This window comes from Eublepharis macularius, chromosome 5, assembly GCF_028583425.1.
Source record: "Eublepharis macularius isolate TG4126 chromosome 5, MPM_Emac_v1.0, whole genome shotgun sequence".
Lineage (NCBI taxonomy): Eukaryota > Metazoa > Chordata > Lepidosauria > Squamata > Eublepharidae > Eublepharis > Eublepharis macularius.
In genome coordinates, this window is record NC_072794.1 from 6,689,917 (window position 1) to 6,715,321 (window position 25,405).

General features: G+C 48.4%; 1 protein-coding gene across 1 annotated transcript in view; it reads left to right on the plus strand.

Moving 5' to 3' along the window:
* Positions 1 to 15,036, plus strand: part of APC2 (APC regulator of WNT signaling pathway 2) — a 34,694-nt gene extending 19,658 nt beyond the window's left edge. The window contains exons 8-14 of the mRNA XM_054979619.1: positions 1,378 to 1,774; positions 2,194 to 2,289; positions 4,151 to 4,290; positions 6,544 to 6,621; positions 6,957 to 7,073; positions 8,466 to 8,680; positions 9,414 to 15,036. Coding sequence (XP_054835594.1) covers positions 1,378 to 1,774; positions 2,194 to 2,289; positions 4,151 to 4,290; positions 6,544 to 6,621; positions 6,957 to 7,073; positions 8,466 to 8,680; positions 9,414 to 15,036 — 6,666 coding nt within the window. The remainder of the gene's footprint in view (positions 1 to 1,377; positions 1,775 to 2,193; positions 2,290 to 4,150; positions 4,291 to 6,543; positions 6,622 to 6,956; positions 7,074 to 8,465; positions 8,681 to 9,413) is intronic.
* The last annotated feature ends 10,369 nt before the right edge of the window (positions 15,037 to 25,405 follow it).

The window sequence follows — 25,405 nt, forward strand, 5'->3', positions numbered from 1 at the left end:
CCAAGGTGTGAGAGGGGGGCAGCTTTTCTCTGTATGACCGTGCTGCAATACTGAACTGGCTGACCTTTTGGTTTCATCATACAGAACCAGAATAGATAACTCTTGAGCAGTCATTTGTTGCAATGTCCCTTACAAGCTGGTTTATCTTTAAAAAGAGAGGGAGGGAGGGAGATGTATTGTGGAAAGGACCATTGCTGTATTAATTGTATAACTGGGACTAAGTTTAATAGTAAATTATCTCCCTGTTTTTCATTGTTGACATCTGTAATAACAGAAATAGCACCCAGAGCAGGATGAGAAAACATTGAAATTGATTGCAACTGTGATTTAGTAAAATATTTTTTAAATAATATAGTTCTGTGTTTGCATGGAGTAATGGTGGCATGCTGACCTTTCAATATTTACAAATTAAGAGTTTGTAAGGGAGAGCTGGGAAAGGAACTGACCCCCTTTGAAGCATCAAATAGCAATCCTTGTGTACCGGTTTATGGGTCCTCTGACAGGATATGTAGAAAAAATGGCATCATGTACTAGGTTATGAGGTTGAGGTTGCACTAGGTTATGAAGTTTGGAACTTTTTTATGCTCCAAACTGTTTTACCACCATGCCATGAGAACTAAACTTCTCAGTTAATCTTAGTTTAAGGGGGAATGCTATTAAGATGATACATCATTGGCATCTCTCCTCAGCTTGATTAGAAAGAAAATATGATGGCACTCATAACTGCTGCTGGCATTGTAATGAACCTCACATTGATTTCGTGTGTGTGTGTGTGTGTGTGTGTGTGTGTGTGTGTGTGTGTGTGTGTGTGTGTGTGTGAGAGAGAGAGAGAGAGAGAGAGAGAGAGAGAGAGAGAGAGAGAGAGAGAGAGAGAATGTAGTAGAGGAATTAATACTGGAATTAATACTGGAGAATTACTGGAATTAATACTGGAGAATGGTCTTGTTGTGGCTTGTTCCCTGGAGCAGCCTTCCTGTTTACAGAGCAAAAACAATGAAACCGCCCTTTGTAAAGACAAACTGGGATCTGAGCTGGTTTCACAAAGGTAACAGCCATCATTAAAATAAACCAGGGTTTCCCATGATGTCTGAACCAAACCATTAATCTGGGGTATGCTTGAAATCGGGAGGAAATATGGCATGGTTTAGCCTGATCTCAACAGGGTTGGTACTTGGATAGGGGATCACCAAGGAAGCCTTGGCAGAGGAAGGCAGTGGCAAACCCCCTCTGCTCCTCACTTGCCTTGACCCCCTTGCTGGGGTCATGATAAGTCAAAGCATATACCTAAGTATGCTAGAAATGCTAGTTTGCATCTTGATTTTATACTTTGGTGCCACCTGGTGGCTCCATCAAAAATTGTTGGTCTTTGGTCCTCAGGTGGAAGTGGTCTTCTGGCTCCTCTCCATGTTGGCCACCCGGGACAAAGAGGAAATGTCGCGCACCCTCCTGGCCATGTCAAGCTCCCAGGAGAGCTGCTTGGCCATGCGGAAGTCAGGCTGCCTCCCACTGCTCATCCAGCTCCTCCATGAAACAGACTGGGAGCCAGGGGCACCGGAGAGCCCCAGTGGCCAAGAAGGAGCTGGGAAGGACTGTCGCATGCGGGCCAACGCTGCCCTGCACAACATCGTTTTCTCCCAGCCTGATGAGGGGCAGGCCAAGAAGGAGATGCGGGTGCTGCATGTCTTGGAACAAATCCGGTCCTACACGGAGACCTGTTGGGATTGGCTCAAAATGCACAACAAGGACGGGGCAAAGACCCCTGAGGGAGGCGCAGGTAGAGTATCCCTACCTTGAGTTGGCTTCCTGCTTATCTCCTTGGGTTGGAGAACATACAGTATCAGCTGGAGGCCCTGGGGTTACAAGGACGCAGGTACTTTTCTCTTTGCGCTGGGGAAATTCCCTCTTTGTGAGGGTTTTGCAGGTATGGTCTCACCTGCGCCACCATTCCAGATGACCAGAAGATGGTACTACAGCTCTCTGCCCAGCAGAAACCAGGTGACATGCACACAGCTGACGGGATCCCATCTTGACTTGACTCTGGTTCAGGCAGAATTTTTCAGAGCTTAATTCCTTTCTGTACCATCTGCTCTCCTTCAGGCCACCGGAGCCAATGGGACTGCCAGGCGGACAGTAATCTCTGGGTTCTTTTTCCTGGCATATAAGTGCTGCTCACCTCACTCGTTCTTCCCGCAGGTCCTGTCCCCATTGAGCCACAGATTTGCCAAGCTACCTGTGCCATTATGAAGCTCTCATTCGATGAGGAGTACCGCCGTGCCATGAACGAGCTGGGTATGCTGTATTTGGGGAAAGGTGGTGGCGTGGGGGCTTGAATACACGACTTGAATGTGGAAGGTCCCCCCCCCCCCCGTCTCCATTGAAAAGGATCTCAGGGAGCCACTGCTGGTCAGAGTAGACAATACGCAACTAGGAGGACGAGTTATTTGCCTTCACAGAAAGCATCTTCATGTGTACATATATTTATGGGGAGGGAGACCATAGCTCAGTGGTAAAGGACCTAACTAGCAGGCAGAAGGTCAACCCCCCAGTCGGCATCTATATAAAAGAAACAGGTTATTTTCTATCAAAGAAACAAGTAGATGCAGGATGAAGAGTTCCACAACAGCTTTCTGTTTTTACCTTTTGGGTAAGGGTAACGTTTTGGAGTCTATATTACTATTTAAAGTTCATATGTATTCAGAGAAAATATTTACGCATTGTTTCATATCCAGCAAAACAAAAGCATAGGGCTGAACACTGTTATGGGAAAAACAAATTGATAAAAAGGCAAGTCACAGCAGGTCTCTCAGCTCTAGGAAAAATTTGGCTTCCTCCCAGTGCTTCAACAGAAGGAGCAGGTGTGAACCCACTCATCAGACACACTGGTTTGGTCTCCCTCTCTTGTGCATCGGACCTTAAAACTTTTAAAGGGCTGTGTACTTGTTTCTGATTAATTTGTTTTGAAAGTGGAAACTTTTAAAGTACAAAACTGAGAAGTAGAAAGGGAGGGTGTTGGTGAAATGACAGGTGCCTGCCAATTAACCCTGCACATAGCCAGCTTCTTCATCGAGCTTTCAGGGTATTTTCCCAGTAGTGAATCCTGGAGGGCAAAGGTATATAGACAGAACACAACACAGGTGCTTCCAGACACACATCAAAAGAATATTTTCTCCTTTATTGTTCCACTTTGAAACAAATAAGATCTGTCTTTCAACAAAACAAGATTTTACAGGAGCAGTTCTAATAAAGTATGCCAGTTAAGATCTGGCCAAATTTTCTGAGAATTTAGTCTTTTTCCATGTGGATCTTTGCTGATACTAATGGATGGTAATTCTAGATCTTTGACAGTTGTGTTTTCTAACTTGCTTGGCACAATTTTTGAAACAGATAATTTCATATCAAACTGTTTTTAATTATTTCTGTTCAAAAAGGGACTGTCCCAATGTATGTGAACCCTCCCCCATCCAAGCCCTTCTCTCAATTAACAAGTCATTTATACTCATGTTGTTTGCTCTAGTTTGGATACTACTGGAAAAGTTGTTCTCTCTCTTCTTTCCCGGGATTTCCCTGTCTTTCTAGTAAACCTCCCCAGGCTGCTTTGCTGCATGTTTTGGTGAAAGAGCACACAAAAGCTGGGGCTGCACCCACAGGATAAGAAAGTTATGCCACATCAATCCTATTTAATCTGTCCCAGTCCCCTGTGGCAGCCATTCCCACCTCCCAGCAACTGGCTTTTTTGAATTTTTGAACAGCAACTGATGTTGTTATAGTGTTACAACATTCCAACAATCTTGTCTATCAGGTTCTCTAAATGTCCAGCCTTAAATTTTTTTTAAAAAAATCTCCAGCCCCTTTTGTTGCAAAGATATGTCTTTTCCCTTATATCTCCACAATGAAAGGGGCTAGAGACATTTTAAAACAAAAGCTAGGAATTCAGAGAACCTGACCGGTTGTTATCATTATAGCCTTGTAACATTGTATGTCAGCTGTAGATTTCAAGAACTGCCTCTTGTGGCAAGGGGGAATGGCCATCTTGGGGAGCTAGGGCAAGGAACAATCAGGAAAACCTGCTATGTGGAAGCCCCATTGCCGCTGCTTTACATCAGCAACCCATCTCCATGAGGAAAACACCTTGGTCTCCTCCATTTCCTAGGTGGGCTACAGGCCATCGCAGAGCTACTGCAGGTGGATTATGAGATGCACAAGCTGACCAGCGACCCACTCAACCTAGCCCTCAGGCGCTACACTGGCATGGTGCTGACCAATCTCACCTTCGGAGACGTGGTCAACAAGGTGCAACATTTGGGAATGTGGCTTGACAAGGCAGTGGGATCAAGAGGCATCAGGGAGAACAGAACTCGCAAGGGTGTTAGGTCTGGAACTAGTGGAAGGGGATTGTGAGTGTGTGTATTATGTACTGGCAAGTTGCTTCTGACCTGCGGGGACCCTGTGAATTAGTGCCCTCCAAAATGTCCTATTAGTGACAGTCTTGCTCAGATCTTGCAAACTGGAGGCCGTAGCTTCCTTTTTGGAGTTGGGAGAAGTCATTTCGATAAGTTCGTCAATTACTGTGATTGAGTGGCCAAAGAATTGCACTTTTTGAGGTTCTGGTGCAACTGTGAAGTTGTAGTACCACATGGGGAGGGCTATGAAGCAGGAAATGCACCCCCCCCCCCCCGAGTTTGAATCCTGGGTTGTAGGCATATCTACTGGTTCCTTAGCCCTCCCCTCCTCCACATCTGGAAATTGAGTCAAACTGTCCTAGAGAAGTGGGGGGGGGGGGAGACATCGATAAAAGTTTGTTTTCAAGGTTCTCAAGTTCCCTGTTTCATCTGTTTCTCAGTCTTCCTGAAATGAATTGCCCTGTGGAGGTTCATCTGTTCAGCCCCTTATTATTTCTTGTAAATCACAGAGTCTACTCTGATGGTGTTGGGGTTATTGGATTCCATGGGGGGACAAATGGAAAATGGAGAAACCAAATGGAGAAACTGATTGGATTGAGTGGGAAATTGAAATGAGTATTTAGGATGAAACTGACAAAATTCTAGTTTCTTATATAGTCTCCTTGACTGTCGTGTCCAATGCAATCCCAAGGCTTTTATTTTTATTACTTGCTCCAACAGGAGGAGGGTGGAATTATTTTGCCCTCCCCCCCCCCCGGTTAGTAAAGTATACCTTTTATTAAACCTACCTTACAGGGTTGTTTAACATTTTCAGACATCATGTTTATGAATGCGTTTTGAGTTCACATAAATACTCAGGTTGTGTCAGGTCTTGCCAGGTACTTCTCCCAAATACTTCACTGCATCACTCCAGTGTATGAGTTAAAAATGTTTGTTAGAGTAAATACCAATATCAAGATGCTGTAACAAGGGAATTGACTGGAATGCCTAAAGGAGGTAAAGCAGGATCAATTATAGGTCAGTTTCTCCTCCCCCTTGTTTGGAAGGGCATTTTGGCGCGCATCGCCTGGGAATGAGGGAGGAGGGAGAGGAGCTCAGTTCAGTCTTCATAAGAAGTCCACGGTCACATTCTCAGGCTTCTGCAGGAACTCATAACTAAAACACCTTGCCTGGAAGATAAGCAGTTAGAAACAAGCCCATACAACTATAGTTATATTCTGCATGTACTCAGAGGCACTGAAACAAAATACATGCAATGCATGGCAGATATGCTGAAAGCCTATCTGACAGGTTGCCACCAGATATATACTCTCCACGGCAGGAGAGGCGCAGTTCTTTGCTTTGGCTATTTTAGGCATAGAAAATACTGAATCTGATTACCTCCCTTGGTTTTGCTTTTTACACAGTCTCAATTTTCTATAGTTTTCTGTTTGTGCTTTTAGATTGTGGGTGGTGGTAGTAATCAGCAACTGCAATCCCTGAACCCAGTCTTGCTTACAGGATTATTGCCCACTGGTCCTCTAGTGGTAGTCACCCCAGAGGAAAAAGGAGAAATTGGCTGTGGTGGTGGGACTTGGCAGGATTTGTAGGTCTGGCCCAAGGTCATCCAGCATACTCTTCCATTGCAGAGAGAGAATTTGAACCTGGGTCTCCCAGATCCTAGCTTGACTCTCTAACCACTACACCAGGTTGACATCTTGTCCTCCTCTTCCCTCCATAAACTCCCCAAACAGCTCTTTAGCAAGTCATGGGCAGCCAGAAAAGCAGGACATGAAATGCTGACTCTTTAATACAGTCAAAACAAAAAAAGTTCCACTGTGTCAGCCCAAAGATCCACCTAATCTGTTGCCTGTCACTGCTGGATGGCTAGTTTCAGGACGCTCTAGTGCGTGGCAAACAGGTGGCCCCTATCCTTCATTACTCACAGGTATACTGCCTCTTCACATGGATGTTTAGTTTAGCTATCATGTCTGATGCAGCTGATAGATTATCCTCCCCAAATTCTGATGTGTGGTCCTTTAGAGGGTGGGGAACTGTGAAACCCGTGTCTGCCACAAGAAGTTCTAGGTGGTGGGAGGAGGGGTACCTGTGGCTTCTCCTTTCTGCTTGCCCATGCCCTGCCCATTCTCATTCTTTCTGCCAGGCAACCTTGTGCTCCCGCAGAAGATGCATGCAAGCTATTGTTGCACAGCTAGCATCCAACAGCGAAGAGTTACACCAGGTAAAGATGATGCATGACCTGTCCCATATATTGTCTGTGTAACTTATGCTTCCAAATCAGGATACGTAGGCAGAAAGTGTGAGAATTATCTGCATCCAGTGCTCAGATTAGGCCTTGTTGCCTTGGGCAGATCCTGGCCTGCAAAGCAAGAGTCCAGAAAGAATTACCTTCCCTGTATTCTCCTTCGAGAACAGGGAAGCTTGCATAACTTGGGGTTATTGTAAGTAGTCCACATAAAGGGAATTGTGGGGCTTTTGCTCTTTGGATCTTGCTTTGGACCAAGATCTACCTGCAATCTCTTGCTTATCTCTTGTCCAATTCCTCCCCTCTTCCAGGTGGTCTCCAGCATTCTGCGCAACCTTTCCTGGCGAGCTGACATGAACAGCAAGAAGGTCTTGAGAGAAGTGGGCAGTGTGACAGCCCTTGTACAGTGTGCCTTACAAGCCAGCAAGGTGAGTGGGGGACCCCAAGGCAGGGAGAGGGTCAGCTGCTTCTGTCGCAGCCTCCCTCTGTCATATATGCCTCCTGCATATCTGCCATGAATGTATGTTGTCTCTGACTCTGGTCTCTGAGGGTATGGGAAGTTCTTTGTGGCTGTAATGCCAGTAGGTTATCTTGCAAATGTTTACTTTCTCTTTCGCGCTCCACTGAGCCAGTGTCCTTGGATGCCAGCTGAAACTGGCTCGAGATGTATCCTTCTTGAGAAGCAAAGATAAGTTCATTTTTCTCACTGTCTGGTCTAAAACAATGTCTCACCCCAACCCTCACCTTATTTCATGGTCCTTTTCCCAAAGGCAGGAATATTCCCTATAACCAGGGCTTTTTTTCAGCTGGAATGCGATGGAATGGAGTTCTGGAACCCCTTGAAAAAGGACACATGGCTGGTGGCCCCGCCCCCTGATCTCCAGACAGAGAAGAGTTGAGATTGTCCTCCGCATGGCTGGAGCGGCACGGAGGGCAATCTAAACTCCCCTCTGTCTGGAGAGCAGGGGGCGTGGCCACCAGCCATGTGACCATTTTCACTGAGGGTGATTTAAACTTTTAAAAACTCCCCCCTTGTTCCAGCTGACCCAAAGTGACATCATTGGCCCTGGGAGAGTGCATGCACTTTGCAGGCGCACATGTGGTACCAGGGGCACCACCTCCTGCCAAGAGTTGCCCCCTGTGCTGGCAACCCACTGAATTCCACCACCTCTTTTCCCAGAAAAAAAGCCCTGCCTATATCTAACATTTCTGGGCCCATATATGTCACTTTTGCCAATTGCACTGAGTACCTTGTACCGAATGGATCTCTAATAAAGCTTCTTTAACTGGAACACCTGTGTGTTAACTGTGGAGAACTTGGGGATCTACCTGCCAGAGACTGACTCCCTCACGATGTTCTTCCTCCCTCTCTTGCTGTTGGCTTATCTTTTTTTTCTTTTCCTTTGTCCAGTTAATACATTTCCCCTCCTTCTCTCCTTCACATGACATACATAAGTGTGAATGTCCTCTGTTTTGTTCCCTAGAGGTACATTGCATCTGAATGTGGAAGTTCCATTTAAGACATTGTGTCTCTATCCTTTTATTTATTTCCCTTTTCCTTTTCGTATGTCTAGTCTGCAGATTTAAACTGGTTTAACAGCCATTGCCTCTATAAGAAATAGAGAATCTCAGCACCACTCTCAATCACAGTTTCCAGGGAAAGGGGTATAAAACCGGTTTGGCCTGTGAATGTGTTAGCATACTCTAGTCCACTTCTCTAACAGGCCATTCATTCATTCATTCATTCATTCATTCATTCATTCATTCATTCATTCATTCATTCATTCATTCATTCATTCTATGTTTGCTGTTCCTGCCAGGAATCCACCCTGAAGAGCGTGCTGAGCGCCCTGTGGAACCTGTCGGCTCACAGCACCGAGAACAAAGCTGCCATCTGCACGGTGGAGGGTGCCCTTGGATTCCTTGTGAGCATACTCACCTACAAGTGCCAGAGTAACTCACTAGCCATCATTGAGAGTGGAGGGGGAATCCTGCGGAATGTCTCCAGCCTCATTGCCACCAGGGAAGATTATCGGTGAGAGTCTTGTACGGACAGCTCTTTTTCCCTTTGACCCCTTTTTGGGATGACGCCGTCCTGTCGTGAACCAGACGCTCACAAGACAAACACAGAAAAGCCTCGGCCACCGTGAAAAGAAGATTTGCACCACAGATAGTCAAAGAACAGCTTTCCTGGTGCTCAGACCTTTAAAAAGCCAAGAATTCACTTCTGGGCCTCACTGCCCTTTTCATGAGCTGCTCAGTTTTTTCCCTCCCTGCTCAATATGGATTAAAAGCTGGACATGTCTCACAGTTCTGCATTTGCAACTGTGCGGCATCAAACATTATATTTCTTTACTTAGTTTCCCATGCAAACTGGCCTTCCTGCCAGTTAAATAATCCAAGTGCATAAAACCACATATTTTAAAACAGTTTCAAACTTCAAGAAAAATTAAAGCCTAAAAGCAAGAATCAGGATTGTAAAGCATATAGATTTCTAGTAAAGCATAGCTCAAAGGCCCACAATTTCTATTTGCTCTTCCTTGCTCTAGTCCTCTCTTCCCTCCACTGCCCCTCTTGGGCACTCTACTTTTCCACCCACAGTACAATATCTTACCCCTTCTTGATTTTCCCCTGTTCTCTAGAATATAATTTCCAACTTTGACACCCACGGGCCAAGCCTGTTTTCCTGATCTCCACTCCCCCGCCCCTCCATTTCATCAATCATAAAATTTATTTTACTCAGAATTTGCCTCTCTGCTCTCTTTCAGGCAAGTCCTCCGGGAACACAGCTGCCTTCAGACGCTGCTCCAGCACCTCAAATCCCACAGCCTGACCATTGTCAGCAACGCCTGTGGCACCCTCTGGAACCTCTCGGCCCGCAGCTCCAAAGATCAGGAGCTGCTGTGGGACCTGGGGGCAGTCAGCATGCTCCGGAACCTCGTCCACTCCAAGCACAAGATGATTGCCATGGGTAGTGCTGCCGCCCTCAGGAACCTCCTTGCCAATCGGCCCCTCAAGTACAAAGATGCCATGGTGATCTCGCCGGGGTCATGCATGCCCTCACTCTACATGAGGAAACAGAAAGCTCTGGAGGCCGAGCTGGATGCCAAACACTTGGCCGAGACCTTTGACACCATGGAGAAGCAGTCCTTGAAAGGCCAAAGTGGCAAGAAGCCAATGAGGCACATAGACAGCTTGGTGAAGGACTACGCTTCCGACTCAGGGTGTTTTGACGATGACGAGGTGCCCAATGTGTCCAGTGGCACAGAGACAGGGAACGCCTCTGTTCTCTCCATGTTCCTCAACTCCACCTTCCTCCAAGGCCAGGCTTTGCCCAGAGCCATTGCCCAAAGGAGATGTTCAGAACCAGAGAAAGATGAAAGCAGCAAGCCCTTGGAGACCAGCAAGGTTCCTCCTGTGCTTCTGCCTCCAGACAATGAAGTCTCTATGGTGGCGGCGAAGTTGGCGAACAAGATCTCCACTACTGTAGCCAAGATAGACAAGCTTGTAGAGGACATCTCCACTCTCCATACTTCTTCTGATGACAGCTTCAGCCTCAGCTCTGAAGACCACTGCCTCGACTGGCAATATGGCCCTGATGAAGTCCATGAGGCCCAAGCTCAGTCTTGCTCCCCGTGCCGCCTGTCAGACACTAGCAGGTTTGACAAGCGGGAAGGACTTAGCCGGGCTCACACCCTCCTGAGGCTGAAGACAGCCTACACCAGCTTGTCCAATGACAGCCTCAACAGCAGCAGCACCAGTGATGGGTACTGCACAAAGGAACATATGAAACCATGCACCAGGACAACTTTCGTGGATTTCAAAGATGAGCTGCACCGATATCAGAAGCGTCCCAGTCGCCTCGACCTGAAGAACATTTTGATCAACAGGCCTGAGAAGATGGAACTTCCAGAGAGAAAACGGCAAGATACCAGTGAAGTGGCGGAGAAACTAGAGCCTCTTGAGAAGGCCAAGAAAGCGGACATCCCTGAAGCTGCGGAGAAGGAATCAGACTATAAGAAGGATCCAAGCAACAACCTGGTTTCTGACCCACAGGTCTACACGATTAAGCTCTCCCCATCCTATCAGCATGTTCCCTTTGCGGACAATGTAGATGGTACTGATCCGGCATCTGGAACTGTGGGATTGCCAGGAGCCCATCCTTGCTACCCAACTGTGTCAGTACAGAAGCAAGACTGGTTGCCTCCTGGGCTTCTGCAGACCCCAGAAAACCTAAACAAGATCCCAGAAAAGTTGTCAGCGCTGGCACCCGCTGAACACGAACAACTGCAGAAGTACTCGGTAGAGGATACACCGATATGCTTCTCCAGGTGCAGCTCTCTCTCTTCCCTTTCCTTGGCTGACAATATGCTGGATGGACAGAGCCACAGTGAGAATGAGATGGACAGCGACTCTTCACTTGAGATCATTGAGGTGGAAGAGGTTGTTGAAGCAGAGGAAGCCCCTAAGGAACAGCAAGAGAAGACAAAAACAGAGACAGAGGCCAGCCCACACATCTCTCAACCCATTGCCATTCCCTTCCCCAAAAGGGAGAAAATATTCCTTCAGGGAGTCTCGCCAGCCCGGCATGAAGACCTAACCCCATCCAGCTCCTCTGAGAACTACATCCAAGAGACCCCGTTGGTGATGAGCCGATGTAGTTCTGTCAGTTCGTTGGGCAGTTTTGAGAGCCCGTCCATCGCCAGCTCTATCCAGAGTGAGCCATGCAGTGAGATGATCAGTGGCACCATCAGTCCTAGCGAATTGCCCGACAGTCCTGGTCAAACCATGCCTCCCAGTCGCAGCAAAACTCCCCTGTTTGAATTGACTGGCCAATCAGAGAAAGAGACCAGTCAGTTCAATATCCAGTGGGAAAATAATGTCAAGAAATTCATGGAGATCACCGACTTCAAGGAGCGTTTCCAGATGCCCCAAGACCTTGACTCCATGGTCTACTTCACTGTGGAGAAACCCAATGAGAACTTCTCTTGTGCCTCCAGCTTGAGTGCCCTGCCTCTCCATGAACACTATGTCCAGAAGGATGTTGAGCTGAAACTTATCCCCCCGTTCCCCGAGAGAAATGGCTTGAACTTTGTGATGCATGAGGAAGAAAGGGCCAACGAGAGCCAGAGGAAGCCAGAACGGCTGGAGCTGACCTCTGATGAAGATATTGAAATCCTGAAGGAGTGCATCAGTTCAGCCTTGCCATCTCGTTTCCGGAAGGTCCGGACATCCCTTGTCTCTGGCTTCCCAGGCCAGGTTTTGAATCCTCAGTCTAAGAAACCAATGCATTTGCCAGTCTACATGTTGGTCCCTGCCAATTCCCAGTTAGGCATCCCTAAGCACCGACGGGCTGTGCCTGCCAGAACCAACAAGGAGTACATTGGTGACGAGGATTCTTTCACTGACTCGGCAGAAGGAACCCCTGTCAACTTCTCCAGCGCTGCTTCCCTGAGTGACGAGACCCTCCAGTACCCAATAAAAGAGGAGGAAGACCCGAAGCGTTGCTCTGGGAAAAAGAGGGAGGTGGTATGGCCGCAAGGAGCTGGACGCAAGATAGATGGGCTGCAGCATGAGCAAGGAATCTTGCGCACCAGAAGGATCACTTCCAGCCACTCAACTCCAACCAGGATGGTTTCCTCCTATAAGCACAAAACTGGGTCTAACCACACTAGCCCACTTCGTGCAGGCAGAGCCCAATCTGCTGAGTCCAAGAGAGCACAGCTCCCTCTCAGAAATCTAGAGCTAACCTTGATGAGGCAAGGCAGCGTGGGGGCCTGTTCTGAGGGCAGCCGTTTTCAGAAGGAGGCTCCTCAAGAGCACAGCAGCCGCAGCAATGACAAGATCTTCCAGTCCCTGTGTCACACCACCCCGACAGAGGAGGCTGTCTATTGCTTCTATGAGAATGATTCTGATGACCTGACAGAGTTAGGCATGAAAAGTTCGCCCAGTAGGAAGGCGTGTGGAGCTGGCAAAGGCCAACGGAAGGAATGCTGGACCAAGAAGGAGCCCGGCCTCAGTCCCAAACATGCCAAAACCAAAACGGCAGCCAAGCTCCACAGTAACCTCATTGCAGATGAAACTCCACCATGCTATTCTCTCAGCTCTTCGTTGAGTTCCCTGAGTGACCTGGAACTCTGTGACCACGAAGAAAGGACTCAACTGTACAGCAGGGCCAACCGCCAGCTGCCCTTGAGCCGTAGACATGAGATGGCCTCGGCCTTCTCCAAGCGGAGGGACAGCTCAGCCAGTTCCCTCAGCTACAAATCTGATGATGACCTGCTGCTGAAGTGCTGCATTGGTTCAGCCATGCCAAAGAGGAGACGCCACTTGGCAAGGAGAAGAAACGCTGAGAAGGAATGGAAGGCACCTGGCATCAAGGAGCGGAAGGCTAAAGACACCCCAGAGGAAGTGGCCTCCGAAAGGGGGTCAGATCTGGACAGTGTCGAGTGGAAAGCCATTCAGGAAGGAGCCAACTCCATTGTGACGTGGCTGCACCAGGCTGCCTCTTCTTTGACCAGGGAGCCTTCCTCAGAATCTGACTCCATCCTTTCCTTTATGTCTGGCCTCTCCATTGGCTCCACTTTGCAAATGTCTCTGGACAGGAAGGAAAAGAAGCAAAGTAAAAAGGTCACTGGGGGTCATGTGGAGAAGAAAGAGCCGCCAAAGGCCTTCCAGGAGGGCAAGAAGGTGATGGAAACCAGAGCGGCTGGCAGCAGGAACAGCAGAGTGGAGAAGAACCCAGGGCAGCAGAAGCCAGTGACCAATTTGCCAGTGGTTTTCCGAGGCAGAACAGTGATCTACATGCCTAACACGGCGAAAGATTCACAGAGCCCCAGGTCCACCCCAAGGAAAACAGGATCACCCACTAAGCAGGAGGCCCCTGCAAAGAACTTCAGCTTGAATCAGCAGAGATCGCGAAGCCTCCACCGGCCTGGGAAGATATCAGAAATAGCAGACCTTATGTTGCCCAAGAGAAGCGCCACCCCACCAGCTCGGATTACCAAAGCTCCTTCCTCTGGGTCATCCAGAACATCCACACCATCCCAGCCCACTCAGAAGAAGCTAACGTCTCCTTCGCAGCTCAACAAGCAGATTTCATCTCGTGAGGTTGGGAAGGCAGTGGGAAGCTCCATGCCTGGCCCCAACTCCAAACCGGTTCAGAAGTCGCCTGTATCTAAGCAACACAAGACCCAGAAATCTCCTGTCCGCATCCCCTTCATGCAGAAGCCCAACAAGATTCTGCCCGCAAGGAGTGCCATGTCTGTGCTGGAGGAGCAAGTGGGGAGAGAGGGTGGCCATGAGCCAAAGCCAAAGGGCAGTGGGAAAGGGGCCCTTCAGTCCAGCCGCCTCAGCCTGGTACGCATGTCCTCAGCAAGATCTGTCAGCACCGAGTCGGACCGCGCAGGTTTCCTGAGGCAGCTGACTTTCATCAAGGAATCATCCGGCCTCCTCATGAGGCACCGTGCCGAGCTGTCTTCCTCCGAGCCCAAGCCCTCGCTCTCTCAGGGTGCCTCTCCCCGGAGAAGCAGGCTCGGCTTGCCAACAGTCTTTTTGTGCTCTTCCAGGTGTGATGAGCTCAAGGTGAACAAGCCAGCAGGACCAAGCCAAAGGCCAGTCATCTCCCGAGTGCCTCTCCCGAGCCACAGGGCTTCCTTGGGTGCCAGGCCTCCGAGACGAACCAGTTCAGAGAGTCCCTCCAGGCTTCCAGTGAAAACCAATAACCTTCCACCGGAGCCCTTTAAGCGTTATTCCTCATCCCCTCAGATCAACGTTATCAAGAGGGCTGGCAGCCCTGGCTCCACCCCCTCTTCCTCCTGCCCCGAGTCATTGGGTGGGAGGATGAAGAATGAGGAACTCTCAAGACCGCCCGTGATTCCTCCTCTGGGGACTCCAGAGAAACGGTCAGAAGAGCAGCAGCCATCAGTAATGAAAGGGACTTGGAAGAGGATCCGAGATGAAGACATCCCCCATATCCTGAAGAGCACCCTTCCCTCCACAGCCCTGCCACTGGTCAGCACCTTGGAGGAAGAAGAGACTCAGCAGGCCCAGGCAGCTCTCCAAAGAAAGACCAGTGATGCTGTTGTGCAGACAGAAGACTTCTCCACTGCCAAGACCAATTCCAGCACCTCCCCAACACTGGAGATGCAGGAGATGCCAAAGGCCTCCTCACTGGAGGGCAGTGAGGCAGAAGCCTTCAACCGGAGCAAGGCTACAGCGGGGCCCATCCCTTTCACTCATGAAGGGCCAGCCGGCTCTCTTGGGAACTTCCCACCCAGCAGGCATGGCTCCCCAAGTCGAGCTGCCCGGGTGACCCCTTTCAACTACATCCCAAGCCCCATGGTGGGGTTGACAGTCAACGACAAACAGCTGGAGAAGATGCAGGCTTAAGAAGACCTTTGGCTGCGGGGTGTGAAGCGACCGGATGTTCTAGCAATTGCACCTCTGTATAAAACGAAGCTTGTGTCCATTATTTTAAATTACTTCTTTTTTGTTGTTCATGTGTAACAGAACAAGGAAGGATATGAGATGTTATTTATTAACATGGGACTGGCAGAATCACTTTGGGTGGCAGAGACTCAAAAGGATGCTGGTGAATAGTACTGATAATTTTGATTCCCCCCCCCCCACCATATCCTAACATTCTGCTTTTCTTTCTTGTCTTTCTTGGCAAATGGGATTCTTGGAATGCTTTATCCAGTGGGAGCTGAGAAAGCTCGCCCATACCATCATCTCCAGGTGCACAGAGCAACCCTACAGCATTTAGCTGTGTGCGACGGTGCTACTCACTCTTTGCAGCACTCAAGAGTCAGGGGAAGTTTCCTCAGTGGCTTCTGCCTGGTTAACGTCCTTCTGGCAGCTGCAGTGAAGCTGGTCAGGCTCCTGACTCCCCAGCTGTATCCTCTTGACATTGTTTGCTGGCTTCTGCAGTGACGATTCACTCCCCTGTGGGTCCAAGATTGTTTGCAAGTTGACACTTCAAGGCTACCTTTCCTGCATCTGGCTGTTTTGTTTGAAAAAATCTCTCCCAGCCTAGGAGACGCCATTTTGAAAATACTTGCCTCCCACTTCTTGTCTTCAGCCACCCATCACTGTTTGCCAATGAGATGTCCCAGTTTAACAGGCCATGAGAATTCACAGCACATGCGGTTCATCCGCGTTTACCACAGACTTGTCTGGCTCCCTGAAGGAACCAGTTAGCAGGTTTGCCTTGGGAATGGTGGGCAGCCTGGGGTGAGAGAGAGTGTTGAGCAAGGTACAGAGGGGCTAGCACATGCACAGCAAGGCCCAAGCCTCCTCTGCCAGATGCCAGGGACAAGCAAGCCAAGCCACAGTCCCGGTTCTTTTTGAAAACTATCAGCTTCTGATCCTGGGCCATGTAACAAAAAGGCAGCTTCGCCACTTTCTGTTCCTATTGCAGTAAAGACCTCATGACTTCTTTGGCCAACGGTTCCTGTCTGGCTCCATGGATTTCCTCAGGGCCACACCTTGTCAACCTCCCTGGCTCTGTGCTGATTGATAATCATAGAGGTCCAAAGGTCCACATTAGAAGGCACACTTCACTGAAGACCAAGTGCTGAAATGGCCTCAGAATCACCAGGGGCCGGTAACTGTGGCTCAAAACGTTTTGCTCTCCAGGAAAGTTTCAAAAACTTTTCATGCAGGGAAGGGGCTCCATTCCAATTCTAAGCATGATGACAGAAAAGAACGCTTTCCACAAAAAGGAAAAAAAGAGAGAGAAAGAGAGAAGAGGCTGAGTCTCATCTCTTGTTGCATGCTTATTTCCACATCTAGGCACTAATATCCAAAAACAACAAGCAGGATCTCAGTGAGTTTTATTTGGTGGAGGGGAGGGGAGAGAAAAGATCTTCTGGGCAAAAAGGAAAGAGGAGACAGAAAGAGAGATGAAATGGCAGAGGGGAAAATTTAATGCATCAGCAAAAAGTGGAGGGTGGGATAGGGCCGGCTTCAATGGCAGTGGAGCCCCGATCTTTAATTACAACAGCTCCTTAATCTGCTAATGACTAATCAGCGATGCTTTGGTTGGTACTGGGCGGTTGTAGGGGAGGGAGATGTATATGGCACCATATCATCATCGTAATCTACCAGCAAAAGGGGGGGGGGGAGTTGCTATGCAGAGAATGTGGAGCTGTACATGAAGAATGTTGAAATTGCGTGGTTTGGGAGGGGGGCAACAAATGCAAAACTGGGCATGTTGACAGCAGCTGCATCATTACAAACTGTAGAAAGTAACACTATTTCATGTTCCAGTAGCACTTTTCACAGCAAATCCTTACAAACAGCCACGTAAGCTATGCCAGTATTATTGCTAATATGAGGGGAGGCAGAGAGAATAGTAGCTTGCCTGTGACTAGCAAATGGTGGGATTTGAGAGGTCTCTTAATTCGGGCTCTTAGCCAGGGCTTGATCGGCTCTCTCAGGATGTCTTTTTCTCTCTGTTTCAGTTAGGGAAACGGTTCCCTCAATGCAATTGTTTTAACACCCCTCAAGCCCATCAATAATAATTTACGTTTCCCATCTCCACCACCCAGCCCTGACGTTTGTACCCTTTCCCTCCCTCCCTCTTTTATCTCATTATTAAAGTAAATCCAAGAAAACCAAACTAGAGACAAGAGTGTTCTTTACCAGATGAAAGCAAAAAGACACAGTTGGGGGGGGGGGGGGCGGGGGTGTTTTCTCCAAAAATGTGCAAAGTACATGACTCATTGGCCAAATCGGCTAGAAGGAAGGAGATGCAGGACTCTGCAAGCAGACTTTGGTGTGTCGGATGGAACAGCTGCATACGAACTTGCACTTGGGCCTCCCAGGATCCTTAGTCTCTAAATGGTACCCCACAGGAGTAAGAGAGTCCTGTGGCACCATCCAACAAATATGATAATCACAAAAGCTTTCTTGGGTCTGAGCCCATGTTGTTGAGATGCACCAGACAAAATTGGTTCCTCTTTAAGGCTCCACTGCAGGACTTTTGTTTACACTCAGTTGACTAATTCAGAAGGGAAATGGATCCCAAGCTGTCCTAGGAAGAGACCTGCTGCAGGGCAACGACGGGGAAAGCTCCACCTGAACTTCTCTTGCTGTTCTACCTAGGCAGCCTTTTGTGCCATGCTCAAAACACAGACAACAGCTGCAGTGCAGGGGAAGCTATCCTGGGGGGCCTGATGCTTCCACAACAAGGTCCCATCCAGTCCATCCTTTTCCAGAGGAAGAATACACATGTAGCTCAGAAAACATGGATATGATCCTCCTCTACAGGGAAGTTGAGGTTCAGCACTCATATCCATCTGCATTCACAGGAGCAAAAGGGGAATGTCCATATGTGTGAACCACATCTCTAGATCCAGAGGAGTAAGCCATGTTAGTCTGTAGTAGCAAAATAGTAGAGCCCAGGAGCACCTTTAAGACTAACCAACTTTATTGTAGCATAACTTTGAGAGCCACAGCTCTCTTTGTCAGATGTATCTACCTTGGTGCCCCACAAGAGGGCACAGCCCTGAAGGGAAGACTAGGCGAGGCGTCCCTTCAGAGAGCGCGCCATGGCGGGAAGCCCAGGGTAGGATCAGGTGTGGAGCAAGTGGCAATGCCTGCCCCTCGCCTTCACCCAGCTGGGATCAGGAGCAGAGCAGATGGCAATGCCCCCCCCCCCGCCTTCACTCAGCTGGGATCAGGAGCAAAGCAGGTGGCAGTGCTCGCCTCTCACCCCCCACCTTCTGCCTCACCTGGGATCAGGAGCAGAGCAAGTGGCAATGCTCGCCCCCCCCCCGCTGTCTTCACCCAGTTAGGATCAGGAGTGGAGCAGGTGGCAATGCCTGCCCCCCACCTTCACCCAGCTGGGATCAGAAACAGAGCAGGTGGCAATTGGAGGTGGGCACGATCCCAAAAAAATTACCGATCAAGGTGATTGTGGATCGGCGCCGGCGACGATCCCGAACTAGCTATCCACACTGATCATCTCCCGTTTCCGATTGGGGATCGGGGAGGCCAAAGCAGAGGGGCGCCCCGCTGTTCCGAGCTATGTGGGAAGGTGGGTGGTGGCAGCGACCACCAGGCCTGGCGGGCACGGGGAGGCGGCAACGAGCTGCCTCCCCTCAGGGGGCAGGGGGTCTGACCACTCAACAGCGGCACCCCCCATGTGCCCGCCCGCCAGGCCAAAAAGGAGCGTGCTGGCAAGAAATGAACGGTGGGTGAAGACGGTGGCCGCTGGGCCCCATTCTGCAACGCAGGAGGGCTGTGTTTGGACGTCAGAGCTGCCTCTCAGGGTTTGCAGGGATGAGATTGGAGTGCCCATGGCTACAGAACACTCCCTTCCCCCTCCCTCCCCTGGGTGTTTTCTCCCAACTGGCGAGTGCTTTGCTGCTCCTTGGTTGGAAGGAAGCTCTGCTGATCAAGGCAATCTGGGCTTCCATTCGGGTTTCCAGGGCAACAGAAGGAGGGCAAACACAGCTCAGGCATTCCCCTGGCTCTGTTGCCAGGGGAATAGATTGCTGGCGCCTGTGTGTCTGGCTTCCCGATCTGAGCCCGATCACCCTGATCAAGCACCCCCCCCCCCCGAATGCTGGATCGGTCGCCGTGGACGGCACTGATCCGCCGGGTCCCGATCACGCGATCGCCATTATCGTGGGTATTTTTTTATTGTAATTGCGATCGTGCCCATCTCTAGTGGCAATGCCTGCCTACCACCTTCACTCAGCTGGGATCAGGAGCAGAGCAGGTGGCAATGCCCGCCCCCCACCTTCACTCAGCTGTTATTGGACTTGGAGTTGGCATCCTGCTTCCTTGGAATGTATGGAAGGGGAATATGTGATCCTTGTTCTTAGAACTTTGTATTTAATATATGAACTTGTATGAATTGCACGTTGTAAATGTATATGAATTTGGGAACACTAGCACTTTAAATAGATTATATTACTGTTTCTTTAATCCCAGGTAGTGTTCTTTTCCACTCTGCTTTTGAGCTGTTGCTCCGGGATTTGCCCTGTTTGTTTGGGATCAGGAGTGGAGCAGGTGGCAATGCCCGCCTCCTGCCTTCACTCAGCTGGGATCAGGAGCAAAGCAGGTGGCAATGCCCGCCTCCTGCCTTCACCCAGCTGGGATCAGGAGCAAAGCGGGTGGCAATGCCCGCCTCCTGCCTTCACCCAGCTGGGATCAGGAGCAAAGAAGGTGGCAATACCTGCCCCCCCACCTTCTGCCTCACCTGGGATCAGGAGCAGAGCAAATGGCAATAGCCGCCCCCTGCCTTCACCCAGCTAGGACCAGGAGTGGCCAACAAAGATCTTAATCCCCGTAATTAACACAATACACATTAACTTTCTCTAAAGAAATGTTAATGATTCTACTAAAGTGCAAGTGCAAACAAGTATGTGCAAGTACAGAAATACATTTCACCCCTTCATCTTTACAGGAAATAAACAGGTAAGTATAAATTCAAAAATATTTTTCACATCTCATCGTAACCAGAGCTCATTTAAAGAGACAGTACATTTAATACTGACAGCTATAGCTCAATCCTAAGGGATTATGGCAGAAGATGGTGGAGCTGTAGTATTCCTCAGTGGCTCTCCTATGTTCTCTCAAACTGCTTTTATCAAAGCAGTAGAGATGGTGTTGGGATCTTTTTTCTTCTTCCCCTCTATTACCTCAAACAATAACAGGAACTCCCTTTTTCGTGTGTGTGTGTGTGTGTGTGTGTGTGTGTGTGTGTGTGTGTGTGTGTGTGAGAGAGAGAGAGAGAGAGAGAGATTCAGATCTCTGAATCATTACAGCAAGACACGGGTCCTTGGTTAAATGACTTTTATTTAGAAATCAGATCTTTTCCATATGCACAGGTCCATAATTTTACTTAGAAGCAAGGATGCATCTGAGCAGTACACCTTCTTTGAAAGGAATAGAGGCTAGAGGAAAGTACAGACCTAAAATACTCCAACATTTCCCTCCTCCCTCACCCACAGTTTTGAGCAGGAAATGTCTGGGAAACTTTTGCTCATACATCAGCTAGACAAGATAGAAAGGGATGGTAACATTTCAGACATCTAAGGTCATGTTTATGAGTTTCAGAGAAACACGTAGATTATACAGCTGCATTCTCAGACAGAGGAGAAGAGAAACGGAAGTGACGCATCTAACATTTGTAATATGAAATCAAACCATAGTAATGACCCTTAGCATCCCTTAGAACAATGACATGGATGGAGGGGTACAGACATACATGACATTCTGCCCCCCTAAAGATGGCCCCTCTCCCTAAGGGCCAGGTTTGTCAGGATAGTGTTTATGGAATTTTGAAATCAGTCTGGGTACATTCATATGGGACTGCTCTACCCATTCTTGGTACGATTCATCAAAGTCTTTCCACCTGACCAGGTAAAAGAGCTTGTTGTGCTTAATCTTAGAGTCTAGGATTTCTTCCACTTCATAGTGAACATGTCCAATGCACTGCATTGGATGTGGGGGCCCCCTTTCTGGATGCCACTGATTGGGGGGGGAGCCCTTTTCAAAAGACTGAAGTGGAACACAGGATGGATTTGTTTTAAGTTCTTTGGAAGTTCAATTTCTACAATCACATCATTGATTATTTACTTCACAGGGAAAGGACCTAGGTATCTCCATCCAAGTTTTTTACTAGGTTGCTCCCTTTTTACGTTTTTGGTAGAAACGTATACAAAATCTCCTGGTCTCAGTTCCCATTGTTCTGATTGCTTCTTATCAGCAAATTTTTTGTAATCCTCTTTGGCTTTGTCCAAAGTCTTTTGAATGATTCCCCATTGGGAAGTTAAATTAGTCCACCATTCCTCCAGGTCTCCTCCCTGTGAGGGTTCAGGGGCTGTAGCAAAAGGCAGAGCATTTCCTTCATAGCTATGTACTATTTTGAACGGTGTAGCCCCCGTTGAGGAATGTATCGAGTTGTACGCATATTCCGTGAAATCCAGAAAATCTAACCAATTATCTTGTTGGTAGTTAACATAGCATCTTAGAAACTGTTCAAGCACCTGATTTGTGCGCTCGGATTGTCCATTGGACTGTGGTTGATAGATGGAGCTAATCGCTTGTTCAATTCCTGCAAGTTGAAGAAGCTCCTGCCAGAAGTTGACAACGAACTGTGGACACCTGTCAGATATTACCTTATTAGGAAACGAGTGCAATTTCACTATATGCTTTAGGGACAGGCTGGCTAGTTTCTTAGCTGTAGGTATTGTCATACAGGGAATAAAATTAGCCTGTTTTGAAAAGAGATCCTCTACTACTAAAGTCCAATGAAATGACAGCCCATGGTCTCAGGGGAGTTTCCAATGGTTGTGATAGTCCAGGGGGCTTCCTCTTCCTTGATTTTCCCATTATACACACTGGGCAAGAGGATATGTATTGAGACACATCATTTCTCATTGCTGGCCACCAAAATTGTCTTTGTACTAAATGCAAAGTTTTAAGATATCCAAAATGTCCATTGGAGCAGCCTGCGGTCTCCCTCCATACTGTGGTTGAAAAACTTGTGTTTGGATTCCCTGGGCTCTCCGCGGAATATTTACTGGGGGACCCCCCCCCTTTGCATGTGTCCTGTTTGAATCCTCTGGGGGACATTCGGTTGAGGACCCCCACCCTTGGGTATGTCCTATTTGTACTCCTGCCCCCATTGGGACAATAATGGGGGGTTCTTTGTGGTTGGCCTGGTTGGGGCATCCTCATCCCACTGGCTGCAACCGATGCTCCTGTGCTTGCTTGAGCTTGCATGGGTGGGCTCCTTGACACGCTCACCCCCATTGTGGTACCAGGCGCTCCTGCGCCTCTCACGATCAGAGGTGTGGTCAAAGGCTGTGGGGCCCTGCTTGGGCCCATTCCCTCTCCCTGAGAGGGCATGTTAGAGGCCGTCACTATGGCGTGGGGTGGAATGGATCCTCCCATCATTGTAACTATAGGAAACTGCAGTGGGGGAAATTGCTTGAGCTTCCATAAAATGTTCTGGAGTCACTAAAATTGGTTCCCCCCCCTGCACTTCCTTGTTCTTGACCAAGCTGTGGAGCTCTCCCCTGACAGTAGCTGTGCACTGAATCCCATTGGTAAGTTCATCGTTTCATTCACTAACTGGGCAGTTTGCTCCAGATCTTTTCTTCTCCTTGCCATTTGAGCCTCGAGGATCTGGTACCTTCCTCCCACCTCTCTTGGTTGCGGCGTCTGGCCCCCGAATGGGACTGATGGCCTGGCTGCACTCCAATCCAAGGTGTAGGTACCCTCATTGCCCATATAATCCTGGGAACTTTGCTAGTTGCCAGGGGTTAATCCAAGGTCCCCCTGCATTTGTACATCCCCCAACACTGATTGTGTTGTCGCCTCCTGTAGCGTAGGTAGCTGCAGCGTCTGGCCCCATGCAGCATGGACCAGCCGCAGCTCCTGTTTGTACATCCCCCAACACCGATTGTGTTGTCGCCTCCTGTAGCATAGGTAGCTGCAGCATCTGGTCCCATTCCTGGTTGCTTGGCCCAGCCACAGCTCCCATTCCCCACCGATTTAGTGGGTCACTTGTAAATCCACTGTACTCTGCAGCATTTCCAGGGGGTAATCCAGGGTACCCCGTTATTTGTAAATCTGCCAACAGGTCATATCTCATCACCTGGAGCTGTTCACTGAGGTAGTCCAAACGCTCCTCTCCTTTCAACTCCATCTCATCCCCCAGCTCGGGGGAGTCCCAGGCGAGGAACAAACTCCCTTGGCAAATGTTTTTCCATTGCTGGTAATCCCTTCGCGACTCAGGGCCTCCGTCTGGAGGGAGATCCAAGGGAGGCTCCAACCCCCACGGTACGTAACTCTCCTTCTCCAAGGGGAGGTTTACATAATGTCCCAATTCATCATCCCACCAAAATTCCAATGCGCTTGCGGCTATATTTTCCACTCCTCTCTCTGAAGTGGGCTGGGATGTTTTGGGGAAAAGGTCTCTCATGGGCTCGATCCTTTGATTGTTTTCCAGGATGGAGGTCAATTGAGAAGCCATGGAGATGTCGGGTGCTCCCGTCTCACTCAGGCAGTGACCAAACAGCTCTCCTCTCCATCTCTCCTTTTTCTCCTGGTTCCTGGGAGCCCATTACCTGGGAGTTGGTAAAGTAGTCCATGTAAGATGGGTGACCCCTCTCCTAGGGATCGCCCCCAGTTCTATGGGAACTCTGCACCTGATCCCAGATGCAGGACTGGGTGGGAAGTGGGGTCTCCTGGCGCTGTTAATCCTGGGGCTGGCTCTAATGGCTGGAATCCGGTAGCCATTCTCCAGAGGTTACAGGTACAGAAGAAAAGGATTATTCCTTTCAATATGTCAGACTATGGATGACAGGATATGGCAGAGAGATCTCTGAATCATTACAGCAAGACACGGGTCCTTGGTTTTATTCAGAAATCAGATCTTTCCCATATGCACAGGTCCATAATTTTACTTAGAAGCAAGAATGCATCTGAGCAGTACACCTTCTTTGAAAGGAATAGAGGCTAGAGGAAAGTACAGACCTAAAATACTCAAACATTTCCCTCCTCCCTCACCCACAGTTTTGAGCAGGAAATGTCTGGGAAACTTTTGCTCATACATCAGCTAGACAAGATAGAAAGGGATGGTAACATTTCAGACATCCAAGGTCATGTTTGTGAGTTTCAGAGAAACACGTAGATTACACAGCTGCATTCTCAGACAGAGGAGAAGAGAAACGGAAGTGATGCATCTAACATTTGTAATATGAAATCAAACCATAGTAATGACCCTTAGCATCCCTTAGAACAATGACATGGATGGAGGGGTACAGACATACATGACAGCATGAGGTAGAAGATGGCACCCTATCACCAGCTTGTAAACAGACCAAGCTGGATGATTTCTTTATCTCCAAAGACAATATTCTGTCTGAGATTCCAGCCTCAAACCGATTTGCCCCATTGGCTGAGCAGGTGCTAGAAGAAAATATTGTTGAACAACATAGAGGAGGGGAAATAGAAGAGGGAGGAGTTTCCACTACAAGGTTACAAGAAAGAGACTATCAAGTTAAAGCGCTGCTGCTGATACTTTCAAAGAACTTTCCTTCTTGACTGCTAAAATGGTCAGTGTTATACTAGATAAAATTGACTGTTTAAATACCAAGATAGATAAATTGTCCCATCTCCTTATAAACAATAATAACAACGTTGGAAGTTGGCATGGTAACGGTGGAAGCTCAATTATGGATAGCAGTTATATTATAATGGCTAAAATTGGCTTCTACAGTAAATAGCCCGGCACATTTAGTTTTTAGGGATAACTTTGCTCCTCCCTGGTTGAGATTGTTGAGGAGCAAATTAGGTCATTATGGTTTCTCCCAACAATATCTATTGTCTATGAATATGGCACAGGCTAGGGTCCTGATTAAACAGAGAATCCTAGATGTGGAAAGGCAACATGACCTGACCAGAGTTGAGAACTATTTACTGGGAAGAAGTATTATGAATAGGGTTGCACCAATGCTCTATATAAATAGCTTGGGGAATCCTGATTACAGAATAGCTTTTACCCTATTAAGATATGATGTCTTACCCTCTGCTGTCCTGGAAGGCAAATATAAGAAGACACCTTATGAAAAATGTTTGTGCCCATGTGAAGATGGGAGTGTCGAGTCCCTATTACATGTTTTCTTTGAGTGTAAAATATATGATCATATTAGGGAAATATAATATAATAATAATAATATGTTTATTGCTTTTCTGGCCGAAGCCATAAGCCATACAAACACCAACATTAGGG